Source organism: Peromyscus californicus, unplaced genomic scaffold (assembly GCF_007827085.1).
Source record: "Peromyscus californicus insignis strain IS unplaced genomic scaffold, ASM782708v3 Scaffold_16__1_contigs__length_79575227, whole genome shotgun sequence".
Classification (NCBI taxonomy): domain Eukaryota; kingdom Metazoa; phylum Chordata; class Mammalia; order Rodentia; family Cricetidae; genus Peromyscus; species Peromyscus californicus.
In genome coordinates this window covers 21,755,206-21,776,393 of record NW_026294458.1, presented here as the reverse complement: position 1 = coordinate 21,776,393, position 21,188 = coordinate 21,755,206, and the positions used below count along the sequence as shown (strand labels likewise).

General features: G+C 44.4%; 2 protein-coding genes across 2 annotated transcripts in view; one reads left to right on the top strand and one right to left on the bottom strand.

The window, feature by feature from the left end:
• Hgd (homogentisate 1,2-dioxygenase) overlaps positions 1 to 21,188 on the bottom strand; it is a 49,278-nt gene that overhangs the window by 8,909 nt on the left and 19,181 nt on the right. Inside the window, exons 5-11 of the mRNA XM_052740658.1 lie at positions 12,665 to 12,724; positions 10,757 to 10,848; positions 8,603 to 8,637; positions 7,535 to 7,614; positions 6,563 to 6,662; positions 4,310 to 4,434; positions 715 to 819 (exon numbers count right to left, since the gene is read on the bottom strand). Of these exons, the coding sequence (XP_052596618.1) occupies positions 715 to 819; positions 4,310 to 4,434; positions 6,563 to 6,662; positions 7,535 to 7,614; positions 8,603 to 8,637; positions 10,757 to 10,848; positions 12,665 to 12,724 (597 nt within the window). The remainder of the gene's footprint in view (positions 1 to 714; positions 820 to 4,309; positions 4,435 to 6,562; positions 6,663 to 7,534; positions 7,615 to 8,602; positions 8,638 to 10,756; positions 10,849 to 12,664; positions 12,725 to 21,188) is intronic.
• Gtf2e1 (general transcription factor IIE subunit 1) overlaps positions 7,593 to 21,188 on the top strand; it is a 111,977-nt gene continuing 98,381 nt past the window's right edge. The window contains exon 1 of the mRNA XM_052740661.1: positions 7,593 to 7,687. The gene's annotated coding sequence lies outside the window, so the exon portion shown is untranslated. The remainder of the gene's footprint in view (positions 7,688 to 21,188) is intronic.

Sequence of the window (21,188 nt, the reverse complement as noted above, 5' to 3'; positions counted from 1 at the left end):
CCCAGAGATAAACTGAATTGGCTCAGAGTAATCCTTCTATCTCTTGACTCTCTGGCTTCTGCCCCAATTATCCCTCAGCTTGTGGGTAAAGTTAATCTATTATGAAGTACACTGCAAAATGAGCTTTCCCTCAGGGTCTCAGAACCAGCACTGTATCGAGCAGATGGGCTCTCGGGAGCCTGTACGGTAGACCAGGGACCTATCCGTGGCCCCCTAATTGACTGAAAAATATGACTGAATTCAAACACTAGGCTTTTTTTTTTTTTTTTTTTTTTTAAAAATCCAAGTATTCAACCTTTGAGCAACCTTAGAAGAGTGCTGCCTTGCTCTTCACAGCCAACCACAGCCAGAAGCACAGGCTGGTGAGCAGGTAGGCAGCCAGAGCAAGCAGAGTACATGCCCCAGGTTTACAAGGTGGCCGGATCTGTAAATGACCTTTCCTCCTGACTTCATTATTATCATCAGCAGGATTTGCCTTTTCCCATCCACGAGAGTTGTGGTTACAACTGAAGAAAAGCAATTTAGGTTGAGTATTTCTTGGCATCCTCATTTGTCACGGAAAGGATTCCTTCACCAAAGGACAAATGATCCTGTTGAGGCTTTTGCAAGAATGACCTTGAAAACTTTAGCTCTGTGAATGCCACAGGTATACTCTGGGTCCCAACCATTCAAGGGCTGTCCCATCCCCAGCGTCCCCGCATGGCCCAGACTTACCGCATGGTCAAAGGCCACGGCATTGATGACCATGAAGTTCTCCAGGTTGTACTTGTAGGGTGTATAGTTTCCATGCCAGGCCACAACATTGAATGGGGAGACATCCTAATCGCAGAAACCAGGAAAGCGTGGTCTTAGAACGTAATGTGTCTGTAGCTGCAGACTTAACAATCCTTACCGACGTAACTCTTTTTATTTGATGCTGTTCTAAATTTAATGAGACCATCCTTTGGGAGCATCAGAGCTCATAATCATGCCGTGGCTGCTTCCCAGGACCTCTCCTAGGCCCTCCCTTTGTCACTAACCCCTTTTCCAGTTCATAAGCTGCAGCTGTCAGCCTAGCACAGTCATCAAGCCATGCTTTTCCAGTTTTTAACATAGCTGCAGGAATCTGTGGATGCCAGCAGTTCTCAAACAATCTGGGCTTCCCTCTGCTTCCTGGTGCAGCAGGCGCTTGCTGTGATATTTCTCCTAAAGGAACTCCTCATAGACACGGTGTCTGCTGTGGAGTTCGTGGAAGAAGACACCTTGAAGAGATCCAGCCTAAGTGTTTGAGATTTCAGAACGACATTCACACTGTTCCCTATGTCGTCTTGGGTAGGAGATCACTTTTGGGCTACGGTATTAGGATCTTCCTCATGGGTACCGTGCATCTAGTCAAGAAGGAGGATCCGAGGAAGAATATTCTAAAGTTCAGGATGGATGGATGGTCACAGTGCTGAGAATAAGAGATTTGAGTGCTCAGCCGTAAATGGGACATCTCTGCCAGCACCCACCCAGCCAGCCCAAGGCTCCAGGACCTTCTTGAAAGAAGAAGAGGCAGAAAGAATATAAGAGCTGGAAGATGAGAAGGAATGTAGTAAAATACCGTCTTCTAGACATGACATGGTTATCAAACTAATGAACTCAGAGCAGCTGAAGTTACCAGTACGTGATATGCATAAGAGTGAGATAGCCAAAACTCTGGTAGAAATGGCAAAAATGATCACCAGGCCTCTAGGCACTGAAGACGCACCGCTGTTAGGAGAGTCCCATGTTCCTGAGGATGGCCCAACATCCATGCACATACAGAGAGCACTAACTGTCATTAGAGGAGTATAAACAATAAAAAATATTAAAAGATGTGAAGTTGGGAGTAGGGTGTGTTAAAGGGGATATGGAGATAGGAAAAGGGGAAACTGGGGATATGATCATATATCATTGTGTTTATGATATTATGATATTCTCAAGAACAAAGGAAAAAAAACTTTAGGGAAAAGCTACTCACAAAGGCATGGTTAAGGCTAAGTGGAATGATTAGAGTGTTGAGGTATCTGAGCCTTACAACAGTGGGAAGGCATTGACATTCCCAGGCATGAGGAATAAAGAGGGAAAATACTGTTATAGGATGTCAGCAAGATCTAGAACCTTGAAGAAGTGTAGTGGTATTTGCTCCGCCCATGACCTTGGGTTATAGGGCCTGAAGGAGGCAGTGCTTCCTGCCATTGTATGTGACCTCTTAAAAGGAGAGGGAGAAGGGTCACATGCCCCTTCTCACTGCTCCTGCCTGCGAGGTGGAGAGGTGGATTCACTTCGGGTCAGATCAGAGGATGACCTCAGCTGTCTACTCCATTCTGTATTCGTGAGTGTATTTCCTCAATTTACCTTAATAAATTTCCCTAATACTTCTTTTTTTTTTTTTTTTTTTTTTTTTTTTTTTTTGGTTTTTCGAGACAGGGTTTCTCTGTAGCTTTGCGCCTCTCCTGGAACTCACTTGGTAGCCCAGGCTGGCCTCGAACTCACAGAGATCCGCCTGGCTCTGCCTCCCGAGTGCTGGGATTAAAGGCGTGCGCCACCACCGCCCGGCCTCCCTAATACTTCTTAAACAGACTCCCGTACATTTAAAGAAAAGTATATTTGTAAATATTTTTAGTTATTTCTCTGGGGAAATAAAGCTCTGATTTATAGTATTTGCTGATATCTGTGGTATGAATACTCTCACTATGATAGTTTATCTCCCCCCACCAATAATAATATTTTTTCCTGGTTAAAAAAATAACAACAACATTCAGTGCTTTTAGTTATGTACTGAGATCTGGTTTGGAGTCCCAATGTGACACTGCTGAGCACCAGGGTGGGAAGACGTGTGCACATCAGCTTTTACAAGTTGCAATGAACTGACTCCCCACACTGAGGCCACTCAACAGTAGTTAGATCAGGCTCATTTATGTCTTAAATAGGCAGGAAGCAGTGAAGAAATGCCCAACTCTTCTCCCTCCTGTCATCAAGTCCCTTCCAGTTGACTCAACCGATAGTAGACTAAGGAGCCCAGGCTACTTTGTGGATAAATGCCAGCCTCCCAGGGCATAGACCATGGCAGAGGAAAATGGACCAGTGGGACCATTACAAGGGCCCCCTGGGAAGTAGAAAGCTTTCTACAGCAGCTGCTGGCTACTGCCAGAACAGAGGTTCTCTATCAATTGTATGTAAAATAATAATAATAAAAATTTCATTTTTGCCCACTGAGAGTATTCATGTAGGTGTGAGCATTTTAAACAAAGCTTTCTGATTCTAAAACAAATGGTCCCTGAACCACTTATGAAAAATCTCGACCTGGAGAATGTGAGGCTGACACATTGCTGTTTGCTCCAGGGTTTAATCTGAAGTTGCAAACTCATGTGCCTCTGCTGGTTGGCATGGCCTTTTGGTGCTACTCAAGGAAAATAACACATGCTAGGCAAATATAGACAGTACGTCAGACAAATAAAAAAAATAAAGCAAACAATAATAACAGAAGGGCTACTTGGGTAGCTTTCATTATATGATTAATCTGTTCTAACTTTATGCACTCAATAAGTTAAGTAATAATACGTAGTAATAGCCTGGCATGGTGGTGCACACCTGAAATGTTCTCTCTTGGGAGGTAGAAGCAGGAAGATCAGGAGTTCAAGGTCACTCTCAGCTACAAAGCAAGTTCAAGGCCAACCTGAGCTATATGAGATCTTGTCTCAAAAAAATGAACAAGAAGCCATAAAGTATTATTATAGCATAGGTTATATATTATGTTATTTTTTCATGTGACATTCTTACAGAAAGGATAGACTGTTACCATCTCTCAAAATTAATTTTATATTATTGCCTATGATTTCATGTCCTGAGTTTACTAGGCCTCTGATATAATTGAAGCTAATTAACTAAATTCTCTATGTTTTGGATCAACCATCAATCACTTATATTTGAAATAAGGTGGTCACTGAGGAATATCAATCTTGGCTGATCTTTGTGGTGACTCATCTTCTTTTTCAGGACATATTAGGTGGCCTATATGTCATGTGCCCCACGTCATTTTTAGAGACCTATGTATTGCCAAATTTCCATTGCTAGAGGAGTAGAAAAAGCACCACCTCTAGAGTCAAACAGTCAAACAGTGTCACTTACTGAGACATGGGTAAATTAATCATCACTATCTGATCTGTTGCCATGACCAGGAGTGTAATGTGCAGTACCTTAGTGGTGTGATAAAGACAAAGATAATGTACCTAAGGCTGACCTTGGCACTCAACTGGTGCTTTACAACTCCACATTCACTCTCTGGCTAACGATAGTCTTACCTTACCTGTTTGGAAGCAAACAGCTTGCCCTGGTATTTATTAATCACAGTGTAACCACCAGGCACTTGACGATCTTCATACCAGGCAACAGGGATCAAGAAATCACGAGGATTGGCCAAGCCATTTGCTCCTAGAACACAGTGCCCCGAAACCCATTTAGAAACTTTGGCAGTCAAAGGAAAGATGCCAGCAAAGGGGAAGGCTTTCTTCTATGTCATGAGTAATTCCACAAATTACTTTCATCACCACAATCCTTACTGGGTTCCCAGTCGGAGCTATGGCTGAGTGCCTGCCCAGCATCTATGAGCCCCTAGGTTCAATCCCAAGCAGCACAGAATCTGTTGGATCTCAGTCTGGTAGATTTGTAGAAAGATCTAAGAGATTTGATTGAAAAACAGAAAATTTCAAAAATCCTCATGAGCTGCATTGTCTTCTAAAGTTGAAGAGTGATATGGCTCATATGCTTTTTATATACATTACCTCATCATTAATCCTATACCACAGGTGAGAAAAGGGGAGAGGAGAGACTGGAGAGTAGGAAAGGGGAAGAGTTGGGAGAACAGCAGGTCTCTGTCCTAGGAAGCCCTGGGGACTCCCCAACACATCCTTGGACCCTGATCTCATATAAAAAGGCAGTAAGCTATTGTTCTAGGCAGGCCTTTGCCCCGTAGATAGAGCTCAAAAGCCAGGCCTATAAAGCTGTTGTCCAGCCTGAAAAATATGTGCCTGCCATTCAGAGAGGAAGAATTGAGGACCGGCCTGTTCAGCTTTGTTCAGGAGGGAGTGTGCCCTCCAGAGAAAGGAAATAAATCAAACGACAAAATATGAAAAAGCGTAAGTGCAAAAACATAATTTAACTCGGAGAGGAGAGGCCTGGGGAGTGTTTTATCATTTCCAGCTCCTGGGGTTAAAAAAAAAAAAAAAGCCCCAGCTGGTTAGTAAATTATATATATTTTCCAGAGGGTACATGCTCCGTGGAACCTGGAGGCTCTGCACAGCAGCAGGAAGCTAGACCAAAGTGGGGAGAGTGGGCGGCAGGCAGGATGACAGACGGCCCACCACGGCTCCAGCTGCCTCTCTGCTGCCTCCCACCTTCCTCTGAATATTTGGATCCCCAGGGGAGTGACCAGAAGGCACATGCTGGCCTGTCCTTGTTGCTCTGAAAAGCTGTTGACAAGGAAGGAAAGAACTGGGAGGTATGACCCAGGATGAAACCAGGGGCCAATTTCCAGGCTCCTTTTTTTTTTTTCTCCATGGGAGCTTGAGAACAATTGCTCCTAAGATCTTCCGCTTGCTTCTCTCCTGCAGCCCCTGCCTTCAGCTGTAAGAAGAGTAGGGGCAGGGAGAGAGGAAGTTTTAATCTACCTCATAGGGCTGTTGTTTATAGCTCCTTCACAGCATGAAGTGATACACTTGTTAAGTGTGGGAATTTTGTGAAATGTGCTCAGAAGGAATGTGATGTTCAAAGGCCATGTGTCACTCAGCCCAGTCCATCTTTCCATGGGAATAGAACCCAGGCCATTTTTATGGTTGGAGACACACAGCTTATTGACTTAAGAAAACAATTATTCACAAAGCTCATTCTCATTAGCATATATTTGCTTAAGCGGTTCCCTTTCCTCTTCTCTTTAATATGCCGTCAAAAATTAATCAGATCTCAGGGCTGGGGGAACATAGCTCAGTTGGTAAAGTGCTTCCCTAGCATGCATGAAGCCCTGGGTTCAGTCCTCTGCACTGCGTGGGGCTGGGCATGGTAGTGAACGCCTATAATCCCAGCATTCAGGAAGCAGTAGAGTTAGAAGTTCAAGGTCATTCTCATCTGTATAGAGAGTTAGAGGTCAGCCCAGGATATGAGACCCTAACTTAAAAAAAAAAAAACAACAAGAAACAATAACAAACCAAAACAACAACAACAACCAAAAAAAAAAAAAAACCCAGAAAACAAAACCCAGAAGAATTTAAATCAAATCTCAGATCTCATTCTTGGTAAAGCTATTCTTGCGGCCCCTTCTGAGTCCTTTGTAATATATACTATCTAACCAGAAACCGCTAAATGCCTTTATCATCGTTGTTCTGTCGTGTTATTTTAGAGACATTTAGAGTAGATTGGTTTGGGTCATTTTCTGTTATTTCCTGATTTTGTAGGAAGGCACCTGGTCTAAGGAAGCTGTCTGGAGAGGGAAGTTAAGTTGGAGTGTGAGAATGAGGAAGAGGTGGAAGGCAATGTATCTCAAGTGAGGCTGAGAGTGAAGGTTTACCAATGGGTCCCAGGTCAGGTAACTCAAAGTGGACACCATAAACCTCCAGGATGTAGCCCCTGGTCTCCTCGAAGACATCGACACTGAATCGCATTCCTCTCTGGAGGACAAAAACACCAAGCACGCCCTCTTAAATAAATCATAACTTGTAGTTATATGCAGAAGCAATGTGATCATGTTTCCAGGCATATTGTTGTGGTAGTTTGAATGTAATTGGCCCCCATAATCTCATGGAGAATGGCACTATTAGGAGGTGTGGCTTTGTTGGAGTGGGTGTGGCCTTGTTGGAGGACATGCATCACTGTGGGGGCGGGCTTTGAGGTTTCCTGTGCTCAGGATACCGCCCAGTGTCTCAGTCGACTCCTTATTGCCTTCTGGTCAAGATATAGCCAGCACCATGTCTGTTTACACGCCACCATGCTACCGGTCGCCCGCCATGCTCCTCGCCATGTGGATAATGCACTGAACCTCTGCAACTGTAAATGAGCCATCCCAGTGAAATGTTTCCTTAGTAAGAATTGCCAGTAGTCATGGTGTCCTCATAGCAATAAAACCCTAACTGAGACAATTGTGAAAGGCGAGCAGATTAAAAATGGGTTACAAAGAAAAATCTAATTCCTAATCATACCCATAATTAATCTCTCATCGGGCCCAGGAATAACAGCAGCCTCCAACTGGCCAAAAAACTATTTTTTTTAATACCTCCACCATCTCCTACCTTTGACCCAGCCTTAAGCAGACTACAAACATTTAGGGAAAGGAACTGATAAACATTCTTTGCTTTGTGACTGTGTGCTGTATTCAACAATGCAGGCACTAAGCCTGCTTACTCTGAAGTCTTCTGTGGAACTCACATTCCTCTCTGGTACCCAGACATGACAGAGACATTTCAGTGTTAGAAATAGCAGCAGCTGAAACATCTGATTGCTCCCGAATTAGGGAGAGGCGGTGGGGAGAGGGCTCATTACCAACCTGAATGACGCAGATCTCGTTGGGCTGCAGAAGCATCTTGCCAAACTCTGTGTAAATGAGAAGCTTCCCTTTCTGGGGAACTGGCAAATGGGGGGAAAAAAAATCCAGTGCGGTGATGAGCAACCCTGTTAACGGAGAACCTGCCGGCTTAAGGTCTGTATGCGTTTGTTATTGCAAATGAGGAGACCTTTATTGTGTCTCTTGGGGGTAAGTTATATTCTGACAATGTCAGTTAACTATTTTGCTGTCTAGAAGATTTTGAAAGTTCTTCAAAAATCTCAATCTTCTCCCCGACCCCCACCCCTTTGAGGAGCTTGTATATATGCATTTTTGTGAATTGACCCAAAAGGGTCATAGAAATAGCACAGAAAAATCACTCTTTTCTGACATTTCAGCGGGAATGCTGGCATTTGCATGTCTGCCGACTACACGAAAATGTTCACGCCTGAATACTGATTCTAACACCACCAAACGCATGGGAAGACCAGAATAATCTCTGATGGGACTTACATTTTTAGATGGTCTCCTAAAATTTTTATCTGAATGGTGGTTATTGATGACAAATGGGCTTTCCTTGGGTGAGTTTAAAAACAAATAGAATTTTCCTAATAAGTTAGTCTTATGTTATTAGCTTCATTTCAGCTGCCAAGATCTCCCACATGAGAGAGGCCCAACAGAGAGAGACAGCCACAGGCAGAAAGCCCAGAACATACATTAGACACTTTGAGGTATGCTAGGAATCTTTTCCAGACCACCAGTGGCATCTGGACCTCACTCTGTAGATGATACTTCATTTAATAAAGCAGATGGGAACCGGGCGGCGGTGGCGCACGCCTTTAATCCCAGCACTCAGGAGGCAGAGCCAGGCGGATCTCTGTGAGTTCGAGGCCAGCCTGGACTACAGAGTGAGTTCCAGGAAAGGCACAAAGCTACACAGAGAGACCCTGTCTCGATAAAACCAAAAAAAAAAAAAGCAGATGGGAGATGCAGGTGAGAAAAATACAACACCACCACCGGGAACATAGCCCGGGACTAGGGATCAGTCAATCTTCCCACTCTGGAGCTTACCGATTAGGAAATCCCCATCTGAATTGTAAAAGCACCTGCAATAGACAAGAGTACTTTCTGTGATTTTTCAGTTTTAACACATTCTGGACAAGTGTATTCATTCTACAAATTATTATTTAGTGCCTACCACGGACCAGGCACTGGGTATAAAATGGCCCACAGAAGCCCCCTGTGGAGTTAAAAAGTCTAGCAGATTGCAGCAGGAAGCACACAAGTGCAGAACTCTGTCCCTGCAAGGCATCCTGGTGCTGTGAAAGTCAAGTTCAGGGACATGAAGAAATAGGAACCTGCCCTGGTTTGGGGAGAAAACAAAGGCCTCCCTACAGATGAGACTTTTGACAATGGATCTAAAGGTATCATCTAGGCAAGAGAAGGAACTCCAGGCAAAAGGAGAAGCAAGCTCAGGTGCTCTGGGGCAAGCAGGCTCATGGCATGTTGAGAGAGAAGTAGAGAGAGGCCATTGTGGCTTAAATGGAGAGAAGGGAGGTGACCTGACACAAGGCTAGACCCAAAGGGAGGTCTCCAGTGTCTCACAGGGCTGTAATCTTGGCCTTGATTCATGACTCAAAAAGTGGAACAGCTAGGGCAGGAGAGATGGGTTGGCAGTTATGAGCACTTGTTTCTCTTTAGAGGACCCACATGCTGTTCCTAGCACCCCCATGGTTGCTCACAACTGTCCCTATCTTCAGTGCCAGGGGACCCAACATCCTCTTCTGGCTTCCACGGGCACATGTGGTGCACAGATATATCTGCAGGCAAGACACTAATACACATAGAACAAAATAAAATAAAAATAAAAACAATAAAAAAGTTGAATAGCCCACATGAATTCAAGAAGTCAGCAAGATCAGATTGCAGCTTTAGACACAAGGGTGTTGTTCTAGAGGTTGTGTGCAAAGCTGCCATGATACTCTGCTTTCCACAGAAAAGGCAGGTTGTCATTTACTTTTTCAAATTGAAAAGAAAGCAGAATATAGAGACCAGCGAAATAGCCCAGCAGGTAAAGGCAACTGCCACCAAGCCTGAGGATCTGAGTTTGATCCCTGGGACTCACATGACACAAGGAGAGAAGGGACTCCCTCAAGTTGTCCCTGACTTCTCCACACACGTGCTATGACATGCACACCCCTTTAAAACAACAGTATGTCAACTTCTATATGCAGGAACATTCCCCTCACACAAAGCTGCCAGCTCTCAGCCAAAGCAGACACTTTGCCCTCATAACTGCTCATGCAGTATGACTTTGGACTTGAACCCTAAAGTGCTGTGGAATATTATTTCCACTATGCAAAGATGTGCTACATTTGTTTATGCTGCAGAATATTGCTTTAACTGTGTAAAGATGTGTTACAGTTGTCTGTGCTGCATTTGTTTAACAATGTAAGGATGTGTGTTTAACTATGTAAAGATGTGTTGCATTTGTTTCACCTTGCCTGCCTAAGGCACCTGATTGGTCCAATAAAGAGCTGAATGGCCAATAGCTAGGCAGAGAAAGGATGGGTGGGGCTGCCAGGCAGAGCGGATAAATAGGAGGAGAAGTCTAGAATGAAAGAAAAGAAGAAGAGAACAAGGGAGAAAGAGAAGGACATGCCCGGGGCAGAAGCCAGGCAGCTGCCAGCCAGCCAGACATGAGAAGCTGTGAAAGTGAGATATACAGAAGGAAAGAAAAGGTAAAAAGGCCCAAGTCAAAAGATATAAAGAAAGACAGGTTAACTTAAGTTAAAAGAGCTAGCCAACACACAAGTTAAATGTGCCTAAGCTAGGCCGAACATTCATAATAACAGACATAATAATGTCTCTGTGTCACGATTTGGGAGCTGTTTGGTGGCCCCAAAGAAGAAGTCTGGTATACTAGGGAGCCTTAGAAATTAGTTCCATTTGTCCCCAAGCTACTTACTTGAACTACTCCTTCATCACAGGGTCCTAACCTCTCCTTTCTACCTACCCTGTTACGTGACATTTTTGTCTCTGTCTTAAGAGCCAGTCAAAATAGAAATTCTCAGTTGATATCATTATCAAGAAATCCATACCACCGTTTCTCTGAAACTAACAAAAGGACAGTGTTTGTGCATGTGTGACTTTATTAGGCCCCCACTCTCTGGCCGGCAGGCCCTGGGGGATGGGTAGGTCATGCCCCAACACCGAGCCTCTTACCTGTTCTCCATGGAGGAGTTACACAGGAAGATGTGAATAGCAAGTCCGTTGTTAGACTTGATGTCTCCAGCTCCACATAAGGTGTGCAGCCCCTGAGAGAGCAGGAGACAGGGTGAGAATGAGCAGTGTGTCGGAGACCCAGCCCGCCCCCGGCCCCTGAGAGTCATGAAACTTGCAAGGTTCTAGTCTTCTCTTTGAGAATGTCCCAGAAGTCTTTGGGAGCTAGGCTGCCTGAAATGTATTGACTTACACTTGGTGGGCTGTGTCCCATCCTAGTCGACCGAGAACTTTTAATGGCTGTGTCAGATGAACTTACAGAACATAATTTCTTTAAATGGATTTGAGGCTGATATTTTATTATGATCCCAATAAACCCGGAGGAAGGAGGTGATACCTGGTAGAAGGATTGGGGGGCGGGGGAGAGGAGAGACTGAAACTTCCCTTGACATTTAGTGCCCTCCAAGTCTACCCCACCCCGGGGCAGCCCTCTCTTGGGAAGAAAGCCAGGCTACTCTCCCCAGAGCAGAGCAGAAGACTTTGTGACTGACTGCAAGTCCTTGTGCTTCAGGACCAGCCGATCTGATCCCCAGTGCAAGAAGCGTGGGGGCGGGGGAGGGGAACTTCTTATATCACTCTGCCCCAAACCTGCAGGCAGGGGATTTCTTTTTCTACTAGAGCGAGTCCTCACAAGGTGTGGGGACACCTCTAAGGACAAAGACTTGGAGATGCTTTCAACAGTCTGGACTAAAGCGGGGCACCTGGAGTCTTCCTAAGTAAGCCAAAGCCAAGCTGGCCTTCGGAACCCTCCTTGGTCCTCTTGGAGCCCTACCGCCCGAGAGCTCCGGTCCCTTCACCCACAGGCTTCTTGCTGTGGGTGCAGGTGTTCCAGTACCGCCAACATTTGTAACTAATCAAGAAGGACTGCCAGCTGGCACTGTACTTAGCCGGGTACCACCTGAGTTGATGCCATCCTAGCCCAAGGATCCATTTCAGAGGTTTCAAGTTCTTGGATGGGAACATTTTTTTTTTGTCTTTTTTTTTTTTTTTTTTTACTAATCTGAATGAAATTTATCATTTCCTTCAAGTATTATGAATGCAGGCAGCAAACCACAAACAGCACCGGAAGTGCCTGTAACTTTGTTAATGACTGGGACACTTTTGTAGCATTCATTCATCACAGGTATCTCAAAGTATCATTTGGGCTCATACTGTAGTGAATGGATTTTCCCATAGGTCTTATGATCTAGTACATTAACTAGGAGGCATGTTTATAACTATAAAACAAATACAGTATTTTTAAAAAATATTTTACCATTGCATTTCAACATAATTGTCTGTATAATTTGATGTAACTTATTTTACCCTGTCAAAAACACAGGTTATGTCAGGCATAGTGGCTCATAGCAGTAATCCCAGCAACTGGACTGAGGGAAGAGGACTGTCGTGAGTTCAAGGCCAGCCTGAGCTACAGGGGGAGATCCTATCTCAACCAAACCAACCAAGCAAACAAACAAACAAAATCCCCAAGCCCCCAAATTAAAAGCCAACAACAAAATTAATAAGTACATAAATAAAAGCAGGTGTCACCAGACCATCAAAGGCGCCATGGATCAAAAAGTTTAAGAGTGCCTACTCTAACCCAAAGAAGAAGTGTTGGAGGGAGGAAATTTGACTCTCTTTGGCCTTTCTGTGAGGTAAAAAACTCCTGGGTGCCCTTTGGTGTCAGAAGCCATATGGTGCCTGTAAGTAAGACATCCCTCAGCCAGCCCCCACACTGCACACAGGTGGCTTCGTCTCTGCCGCCTCCGGTTCAGGCTGCTCCGCTTGGCATTCCGGACTGCAGATGGTTAGCTCTCTCACCGCAGGACAGAGGAGGGCAGTGGGAAGACGCGGCGAATATTGACTTACGCTCACAAAGTCCACTCTCTTCTGAGATGCTTTTGGAATCTCAAATGGCTTCCATCTAAGCTGGAAAAAGAAATACCCATACAGGAAAATGACTTCACAGGGAGAGACCATAGGCTTATTAAATAGATTCAGTACACAGAGGAAAAGGACAATGGCTCCCTCTGCGAGGTTCTGGCCATTTGTGATTTTGTTGTGTTAGAACTAATGATTATCCATCCTTTCTTTAAAGGGGTTCTCTCTCTCTCTCTCTCTCTCTCTCTCTCTCTCTCTCTCACACACACACACACACACACACACACACACACACACACACACACACACACACACGTGTGCACGCATGTGTGCCTATGTGTGTGCTCTGTAAGGGTGCATGTCTGCGTGTATGTGATAGAGGGGTGTGTGTCTATGTATGTGCTGTAGGGGTGTGTATCTCTCTCTTGCTATGTGTGTATGCTCTGTTGGGTTGTATGTCTCGTGTGTATGTGCTATTGGGGTGTGTGTTTCTGTGTGTATGCTGCAGGGCTGTATATCTCTTTCTGTATGCTGTAGGGGTGTGTATACTTAATATGAATATAAAGCGCCTTTGCTCCTTAGTGCTTTCAATTATAAAAATAAAGAGAACCCATTGCTCCCTCTCTCAGAAGGTGTTTCTTTTAACATTTCGCTCAGGCACATCTGTGAGTTTTGACTGATGCCGCTTTTGTGCTATTTATAATCGGCTCCCTTTCCTGGCATGCCAGCCTCTCTGTGTGGGCTCATGACACCGCAGGGGAAGGCTCTACTTTTACTTCCAGCCCTTGGAGTTTTGAATTATTTCCTTAAGAGACAGAAAAATGCATCCAGCTGAGATTGGAGTGGGTAACTGCAGCGCCCGGTTCAATTTCTTCCCCAGACCTTGGGTTCGTCCCCAGGCTGCCCCAGGGTTCACTTTAAATCGCAATGATCTTTAATTCAATAATGAACTGATGTAAGGAGTGGGGAGAGAAATCAGCAGGTACAGTCCCTGCTCAAAGCATCAGTGCAGTGTTTATGAATCAACGTAGCACAAGGTCCGAGGCAGCCAGGCTGGGAGCTCATCTGCCCAGCAGCCCCGGAGCACATCTTGCCGAGTGACCAGTGACCGGCATCCTGGGGCTAGCTCCCTTGACTGTTAGATCTGGGGAAGGCTGCATGGGCAAGGACTTCATCAAGGTCCTGGACTCTGTTCATTCTGTATTTTGAGAAGGCAGCCAGGCAGGAAAGTGAGCAGCAAGTGGAAAGGGTGCGGCTGGGATTATCCTGCCTCTGATACATGCAGTCAGGCAGTATCCACCATTTCTTAAAAGCAAAGGGGATGAGGACATTCTGAGACCACTTCAAAGGGATGCAAAGTGCGGGTTTGAAAAAGACTATTGAAACTGTGCTCGAATTAAAATTAGAATGCAGGAATACTTCAGGACTGATTCCATTCACGATGATAGTTCTTGGGACACAGGGGGAACCCAAAGAGCAAGGATCTAGAAAGGGCTTTCAACCATTGGCATGTGAGACATTTTGTGCTGGGTAATTCTTTGTTGCAGAGCTGCCCTGTTCATAGAGAGATGCCCAGCACTGCCCGTTGCCCCTGCCCGCAAGATACCAGTTGCATTCCTCCAAGTTGTAGCGATTCAAAATACCCCCATTGTCAAAACACCCCTCCGAGTCAAATATCCTGCCGAGAACTACAGACCTAGAGGAAAATTCCCTTGACCTCAGGAAGGGCCATAGCTGAGTACTGTGCATGTAGGATGGTGTGTATGTGCTGGGGCCCAAACTCTGAACTCTGTACATATGCAGCACATGCTCTCCCATGGAGCAACACCCCCACCCAAGTACTGCTGCAGCTTTAAGGGTGGCCATGGTCTACGACTAACCATTGCTTACTGCCTCTCTCTCTGGTAGCAGTGGAGGAAAATCACCTGAAAAAGAGTCATCACCATAGATTTCCCAGAGGAAGATATTTAAGTATCAGATCAATCGTTGCCCTGGCAACCATTCAGCGCTAACCAGAGATTCTCAACCCTGGATACCCATGAGAATCAACTGGACAGCCTTTGAAACCACAGCCAAATTAAATCAGAACCTCTGGAAAGTGGGACCTAGGCATCATCATTTTATAAACGTTCCTCTATGTGCAGCCAACCGGCACTCAGAGATTCGGTGACTACTGCATTGCTGAACTAAACATCATGCTTAGAAAAATCTACCCAGTCAATCAAGCGATAAGCCATCCAGCTGAACCAAATAAACCATGGTATCTCAAGCCAGATGTGGTGGTGGCAATGCCAACTTCCAGACAGCAGCGATGTTTAAATAATACAAGCTTAAGAGTTAGCAAATCCAAGGAAAAAAGAGAGATGGGCAAGGGGATATGAAAGAGGGAGAGACATTTTATATATGTATATGTGTAATTATATATTATATAGAAATATCATATGCATTAATATTTATATGTAATATATAAATATGTTTATAAACATGTACTATAAAAATATATAAGACTATATATGTATATAATATCACATATATCATATATATCATATATAATATCATATATATATAGAGAGAGAGAGAGTGAGAGAGAGAGAGAGAGAGGGAGAGCATGGGGAGGGGCAGGGAGACAGCCTAGTAGCAAGTGAATTGCTGCTGGCTACCGGGCTGTTGTACTAGGACACCTGTGTAATCTGCCTAAAGGTGGGATATCTGTTGTGGGTAGAAATGAAGCCCCACCTCACAGAAAAGAGGCTCTTCTGTGAGTGGGAAAGACTGAGCCCGAGGCCTGATGGGTTGGCAAGGTCTGCTGCGGAGTTTTCCGAAGTCTTCGGTAGCACTCTCCAGCTCTCCAGCCACAAGGAGAGAAAGGCTGAGGTGGTGGGTGAAAATGCAGCCACGTGTGCTGATGTAGGAAGCCCGGCGTCAACAGGACCCACATTCCAGAGGAAGGAAGCCCCAACAAGCCTTTCCTCACCAATGTAAAAATGGTCGTCTTCAAACGACAGATGGTCCAGGGAGAAAATGAATGCATCTGTTGGGGCTGATGGCAGTAGATGGTACAGAGCCTATATCGTGAGGAGTAATAAAGATCCTGATGTGCTTCTGATAAGGCCTGGACCACAAGAGGAATTCAACTTTGGATCATCAGGCAAGAGATTTTGGTCAGGAGCCCTGATGTGATGTTTTGGTGAATGTGAAGAGGGGTGAACAGAAACTGTCCTTGGAGGACAGAACAGAAGCTTCCCTGCTGAGGCTGGAAGCTCAGCCTAGTGCATTTGCTGCAGAGCAGTCACTGTGGGAAGCCCAGGCCAATAAGACCATGCACGGGGCATACCAGAAGATTTGGCATCTGCTATTGCCTCTGTGGGCAAATTATTTTCCCTATTTGAATTGCTTTCCTTATAGGTCACAATGGGGTTATGGAAGGGACTATAATTCCACGAGCTCCTATAGAACAGCATCTGACAGTAAAGGGACACTTTGTGACTGATAAAACTCTTTGATATGGACTGACACCCATCTCCCCCTCCAACACCAGTTTATATATTGAAGCGCTAACCTCCATTGAGGCTGCCTGGGAGGTAAGGCCTTTCAGTGGTAGATAAGGTCAAATCAAATAATACAATTTAGGAGTGATAGCCTAAGAAGAATTAGATCCAGGTGCTTGGGAAACTGAGGCAGGAGAACTGAAGGTTTTACAGCCTGGGATATATACAAAGGTCTTGTCCAATAATAATAAAATAAAACCCAGAGTACTAGCTGGGCAGAGGTGGCGCATGCCTTAAATCCCAGCACTCGGGAGACAGAGGCAGGTGGATCTCTGTGAGTTCAAGGCCACCATGATCTACAGAATGAGGTCTAGGACAGCCAGGGCTACACAAAGAAACCCTGTCTCAAAAACAAAACAAAACAAAAAAACAAAACAAAACAAGCAAAACCCCCCAAAAAAGTAAAAAAGCAAAAAAGAAAGCCATTACCAGTCATCAACCCTTTGTAGACCTTGTTATTAGACTCCCAGTCTCCAATCCTTGAGGGTACTGTTCCTGTTATTTAAGTGGCAAGCCATGGCATAATATAATGCTACAGTTTCATAACCATTTATTTTTCATACTATATATAACCACTGAATAGCTCCTCCCATATGAAATTTAATTAAGTCTTTCAAAAACAATGGCATAGATTTTAGTAGCTAATATCTAGACTATAGTCTGTATGAATATATACTTATTGAATGGTTGAAGAGATTAATAAATAGAAGCATGGAGAGCATTCTTTATAAATGTTCAAATATTACTTCCAGCGTGTAAATCAGTTCCTCACACGTGTATAAAGTTGCTCTGTTTTTCTGTCCGGTGAGTGTGTCAACTACTGAAAGAGGGATGTTGAAGTCCCGACCACGACTTTTTCTTTCAGGGCTATCAGTGTGTCACATAGTTGGCTTTTCATTTTTGCAAATTCTATTGGAGAATAAACTTCTATTCACTAAAGCTGAGGTGCTAAAAAGAGTTTGAAAAGCATTTCCAAGGGTGTTCGATGTTTGAATTAAAAATTCGTTAGCATTTCCAAAGGAGGGGGATGAGAGGATCCCTGTTAACATTTAATGAAGGAGATTCAAAATTCATACCTGGAGATGAAAAGGAAACAAGAGAGAAGAAGCCTCAATATGTCTGAAGTTGGAGGACTCAAGTTTGGCTGGATGACATGAAGATCCCTTTCAATACTGAGAGTCCTTGATTCACTGACTCCATCCAAAACTGCCATGGACTCAACCACCCTGGGTGACCTGGATTCTCTTCACATTGGTTGACTAGAGGCAGACATGTTATTCCAAGCTGGTGACATCATCCAAGAACTTGGAAGTAACTTGTGGATAAAACCTTAGCCGTAATGCTTAAGCCAGAGCCAGCAGCAGCTATGATTGGAGGAGATTCAAGATAATCAGTAATGTTGACTTTTAGACCAAGGAGGGAAGAGGGGGTGGATGAAATAGTGACTCACTTCAGCAAATCTATCAGTCTCAGGAGAAGAGGAAGTATAATCTATGCGGAGAGAGATCAGGCTTTGCTTGATCTGCTGGAGATCTTTGGAGTAATGGGCTGCTGTGGAGTTTCCCAAAGTCTTCAGTAGCTCTCCAGTCAAAAGGAGAGAAAGGCTGAGGTGGTGGGTGACAGACAGGTAAAGAGGACCCAAGTCACAGTAATTTGTTTAGACTTCCTAAAGTCTTTCATGGGACTTAAAAAAAAAAAGAGTCATCATAGATTCCCAATGTGACTTTGCTCCTGAATTTTATATTCATTATCCAGTGTTATGGTTTAAATGTGCTAGTCAGCCCTCTATTATGATAATGAAATGCCAGAGTCAGTTAACTTATAAAGAGAAAAGGTTTATTCATAGTTTTGGAGATTCTAGTAGAAGAGTGAGAAGCCCCAGGCTTTGGGCCTCTGATGAGGGTAGAATGTTATGAGGGAGGTAAATCGTTCACCTCTGAGTCAGGTAGTGAAAGAGAGAAGAGAGTGGGTTTCTGTACTCCCCTTTGAGACTGTAACCACACTGACCTAAAGGCTTCATTGCCTAAAAGTCCTACCACTGCCCGTCAGTGCCACTCTGAGAACATTACACAAGACCCCAACGTGTGAAGATTTCCCAAGTAGGAAAGTAAACAGATAGTGGAAATGGCTTTGAAGAGATACATAAATAGAAGCATTCCTTCAGGAATATGTCCTGGCACAAGGCCTATCTGACATCTGTATACATGAAATCATTTGGTTTGCACACAGCTCCAGTATCTTTCCAGGGAGTGAAATGTAAGGTGATAGAGATGAACTACACAAAAGAGCTAGCAAGCTGTCCAAAAAGGCTGCCCAAGGCAGTATATGCACTGCAGTGCTGGCCAGTGCCAGAAGATGCATTTAGAGAAATGCAATCCTGTCTATTTATAGGCTGGTGAGAGCCAAGCTACCGGAGAATCCGTTCAACTAATATTTGTGATTTTTGGAAATAGGTATGTGCTAGGTGATGCAGAACAGAAAGAGACAATGGAGACCTGAGCTCCTCCCAGACACCCTAAAAAAATGCTCCAGTTCAATGGAAGAAAGCAGTGTTTATATTTAGGACCAGCTTTAAGTTATTCGTGGGATTTTGACAGATAGATGTTTATAAGGGAAGAGAAAAATTCCAGGAAGACAGAAAAACAAAAAGCATCAAGGCAGAACCATTTAGCGCATTTTCCTGGAATGGGGATGGTCCAAGTGTGGCCGGCAAGCGGGGGGGACATGGCAGGAAGTAGAGCAGTGGTTCTCAACCTGTGGGTCGCAACCCCTCTGACAAACATCTGTCTCCAAAAAAAATTTACATTTTGATTCACAACAGTAGCAAAATGGCAGTTATGAGGGAGCAACAAAAATAATTTTATGGTTGGGGGGTCGCCACAATAGGAGGAACTGCATGAGGCAGGTTGAGAACCACTGAATTAAGAGGTTTTAAAAACTCATGGCAGTGCATGAGGCTCTTCCTCTCTGGTGGAGGAGCCTGCACTTGACAGACTGGGCCGTGGGACCAAGGGGTGTTTGCAGGATTTGAAGACTTTTAGACAAGAATAAGCTGAGTCAGGCAGAGGATGAGGAGGCCGTATCGGAGCAGTTATGAGGCTGTTATCCTCCTCCAGGTAAATGGAAATAAGTTCTGTGTTATCTAGAGTTAAGGAAAAGCAGGAGAAAAACTAGAGATATCTCCGAAGTAAATGCTGCAAAATTTCTTAAAGTGTGGCCCACACTTTAATTTTTTGAAGTGAGGTGGAAAATTCCTCAGTTGCTCAAGGAATTCTTCCTCTTGGTTCATCTCACCCAGGCATTTTTCATCAATACCTGTCCCTTTGTACGAGCGGTAAAGAGAGTCCAACAACGGGGAATTTCGCCAGTTGATATTTAGAAGGAAAGGGTGAGGAAGAGTATTATGGTCTGGACCCCCCCCCCACACACTCATATATCCTTATCCCCAGAATGTGATAGAAACGTTTGTTTGTTTGTTTGTTTGTTTTTGAGGCAGGGTCTCACAAGGCTGGCTTCAAACTCATGATCCTCTTGACTCTGTCTCTTGAACGCTGGGCTTGTAGGCATGTATCACGGTGACCAGCTGGGGTAGACTCTTGACCGCATACATAGGGGAGTGGTTGGTAACTAAATAGGGTTGGTAACTAAATAGGATGTGAGCCCTTGCAAGAACAGGCACGAAACAGAAGGGAGAGGTGAGAAGACAGAGGAGCAAGACAGCAGAAGAAAGCCGCCTCAGTCTCGGGAAGCAGAGCTCTGAGAAAGTGATGCCTCAAGTCCTGTTTTGGTTTTGTTGTGGCGTCCTTGGCAAACAAGGAGAGGAAAGGGAGTGAGGAGTGCCCCAGTTTCCGGAGGGAGATGGCCACAAGGGGGAGGTGATAGTCTAGTTCAGGACCTGGAGAGTCCTGATTTGATTTTGTGGATTTTGAGTCACTGCAATGCCCTGGTACCCAGGGAAGGGCTGAGGTTCAGAAAGGAAAAAAAAAAAAAAAAAAAAGGCAAGTCAGCGTTCATGCTTTGGAGCGCTGGGGAGACAAGGACTGAAATCGCCACAGATGATTTATGACAGTGAAAATGGAAAGTATGAGAATGTGACAGTAGAATCCATTTACCAACATGGGTTATAATACAGCATTACAGATGGTCACCAAAGTGCTTGTCACCAAGCCTGAAGATCTGAGATAAATGCCTGGGGCCCCATGGCAGGAGATACTGAAACTCTGACTTCTCTACCACACCAGTGTTGCAGCGTGTGTGTGTGTGTGTGTGTGTGTGTGTGTGTGTGTGTGTGTGTGTGTACACATGCACTCACAGGCATTTGTGTATACAACACACACATACACTAAATAAATTTAATTAATTAAAAAAAGTAATGCCAGGCAGTGGTGGCGCACCTTTAGTCCCAGCACTTGGGAGGCAGAGACAGGAGGATCTCTGTGAGTTCGAGGCCATCCTCGTCTACAGAGCAAGATCCAGGACTGCCAGGGCTACACAAAGAAGCCCTGTATTGGAAAAAAACAAAACAAAAAACAACAAAAAATCAAACAACAACAAAAATCTACCAACAGGAGTATAAGACATGGGAAAAGGTACAAAATAAGTTTTTTTTAAATGAAACTATTACATCATGAGCTAATTATAGTAGACACATGCAAATAATGTTTTTTAATTATTCATATTTAGTTCTCTCCCTGCTCCTCCCTACTCCATGGAGAGTAATTCTGACTCGCACATTCTCACTGGATATCCTTGAACTCCAGTCTCACTGTGGATATCAGTCTGTGTGTCTTAGGAAGAGCGGGTGGGGAAGCTCCGTGACTGACGCCATTTTCTAGAGCAGAAGGTAGAGTGTAGAAAAGTCGAACTAAAGAGCTTGGGGCAGGCAAGAGAAGGAGAGAGAAGATCCCAGCTCAGAAAAGGCTTGGAGTCTGGGTAAAATGAGGAAGAGGATTTTACAAAGTGAT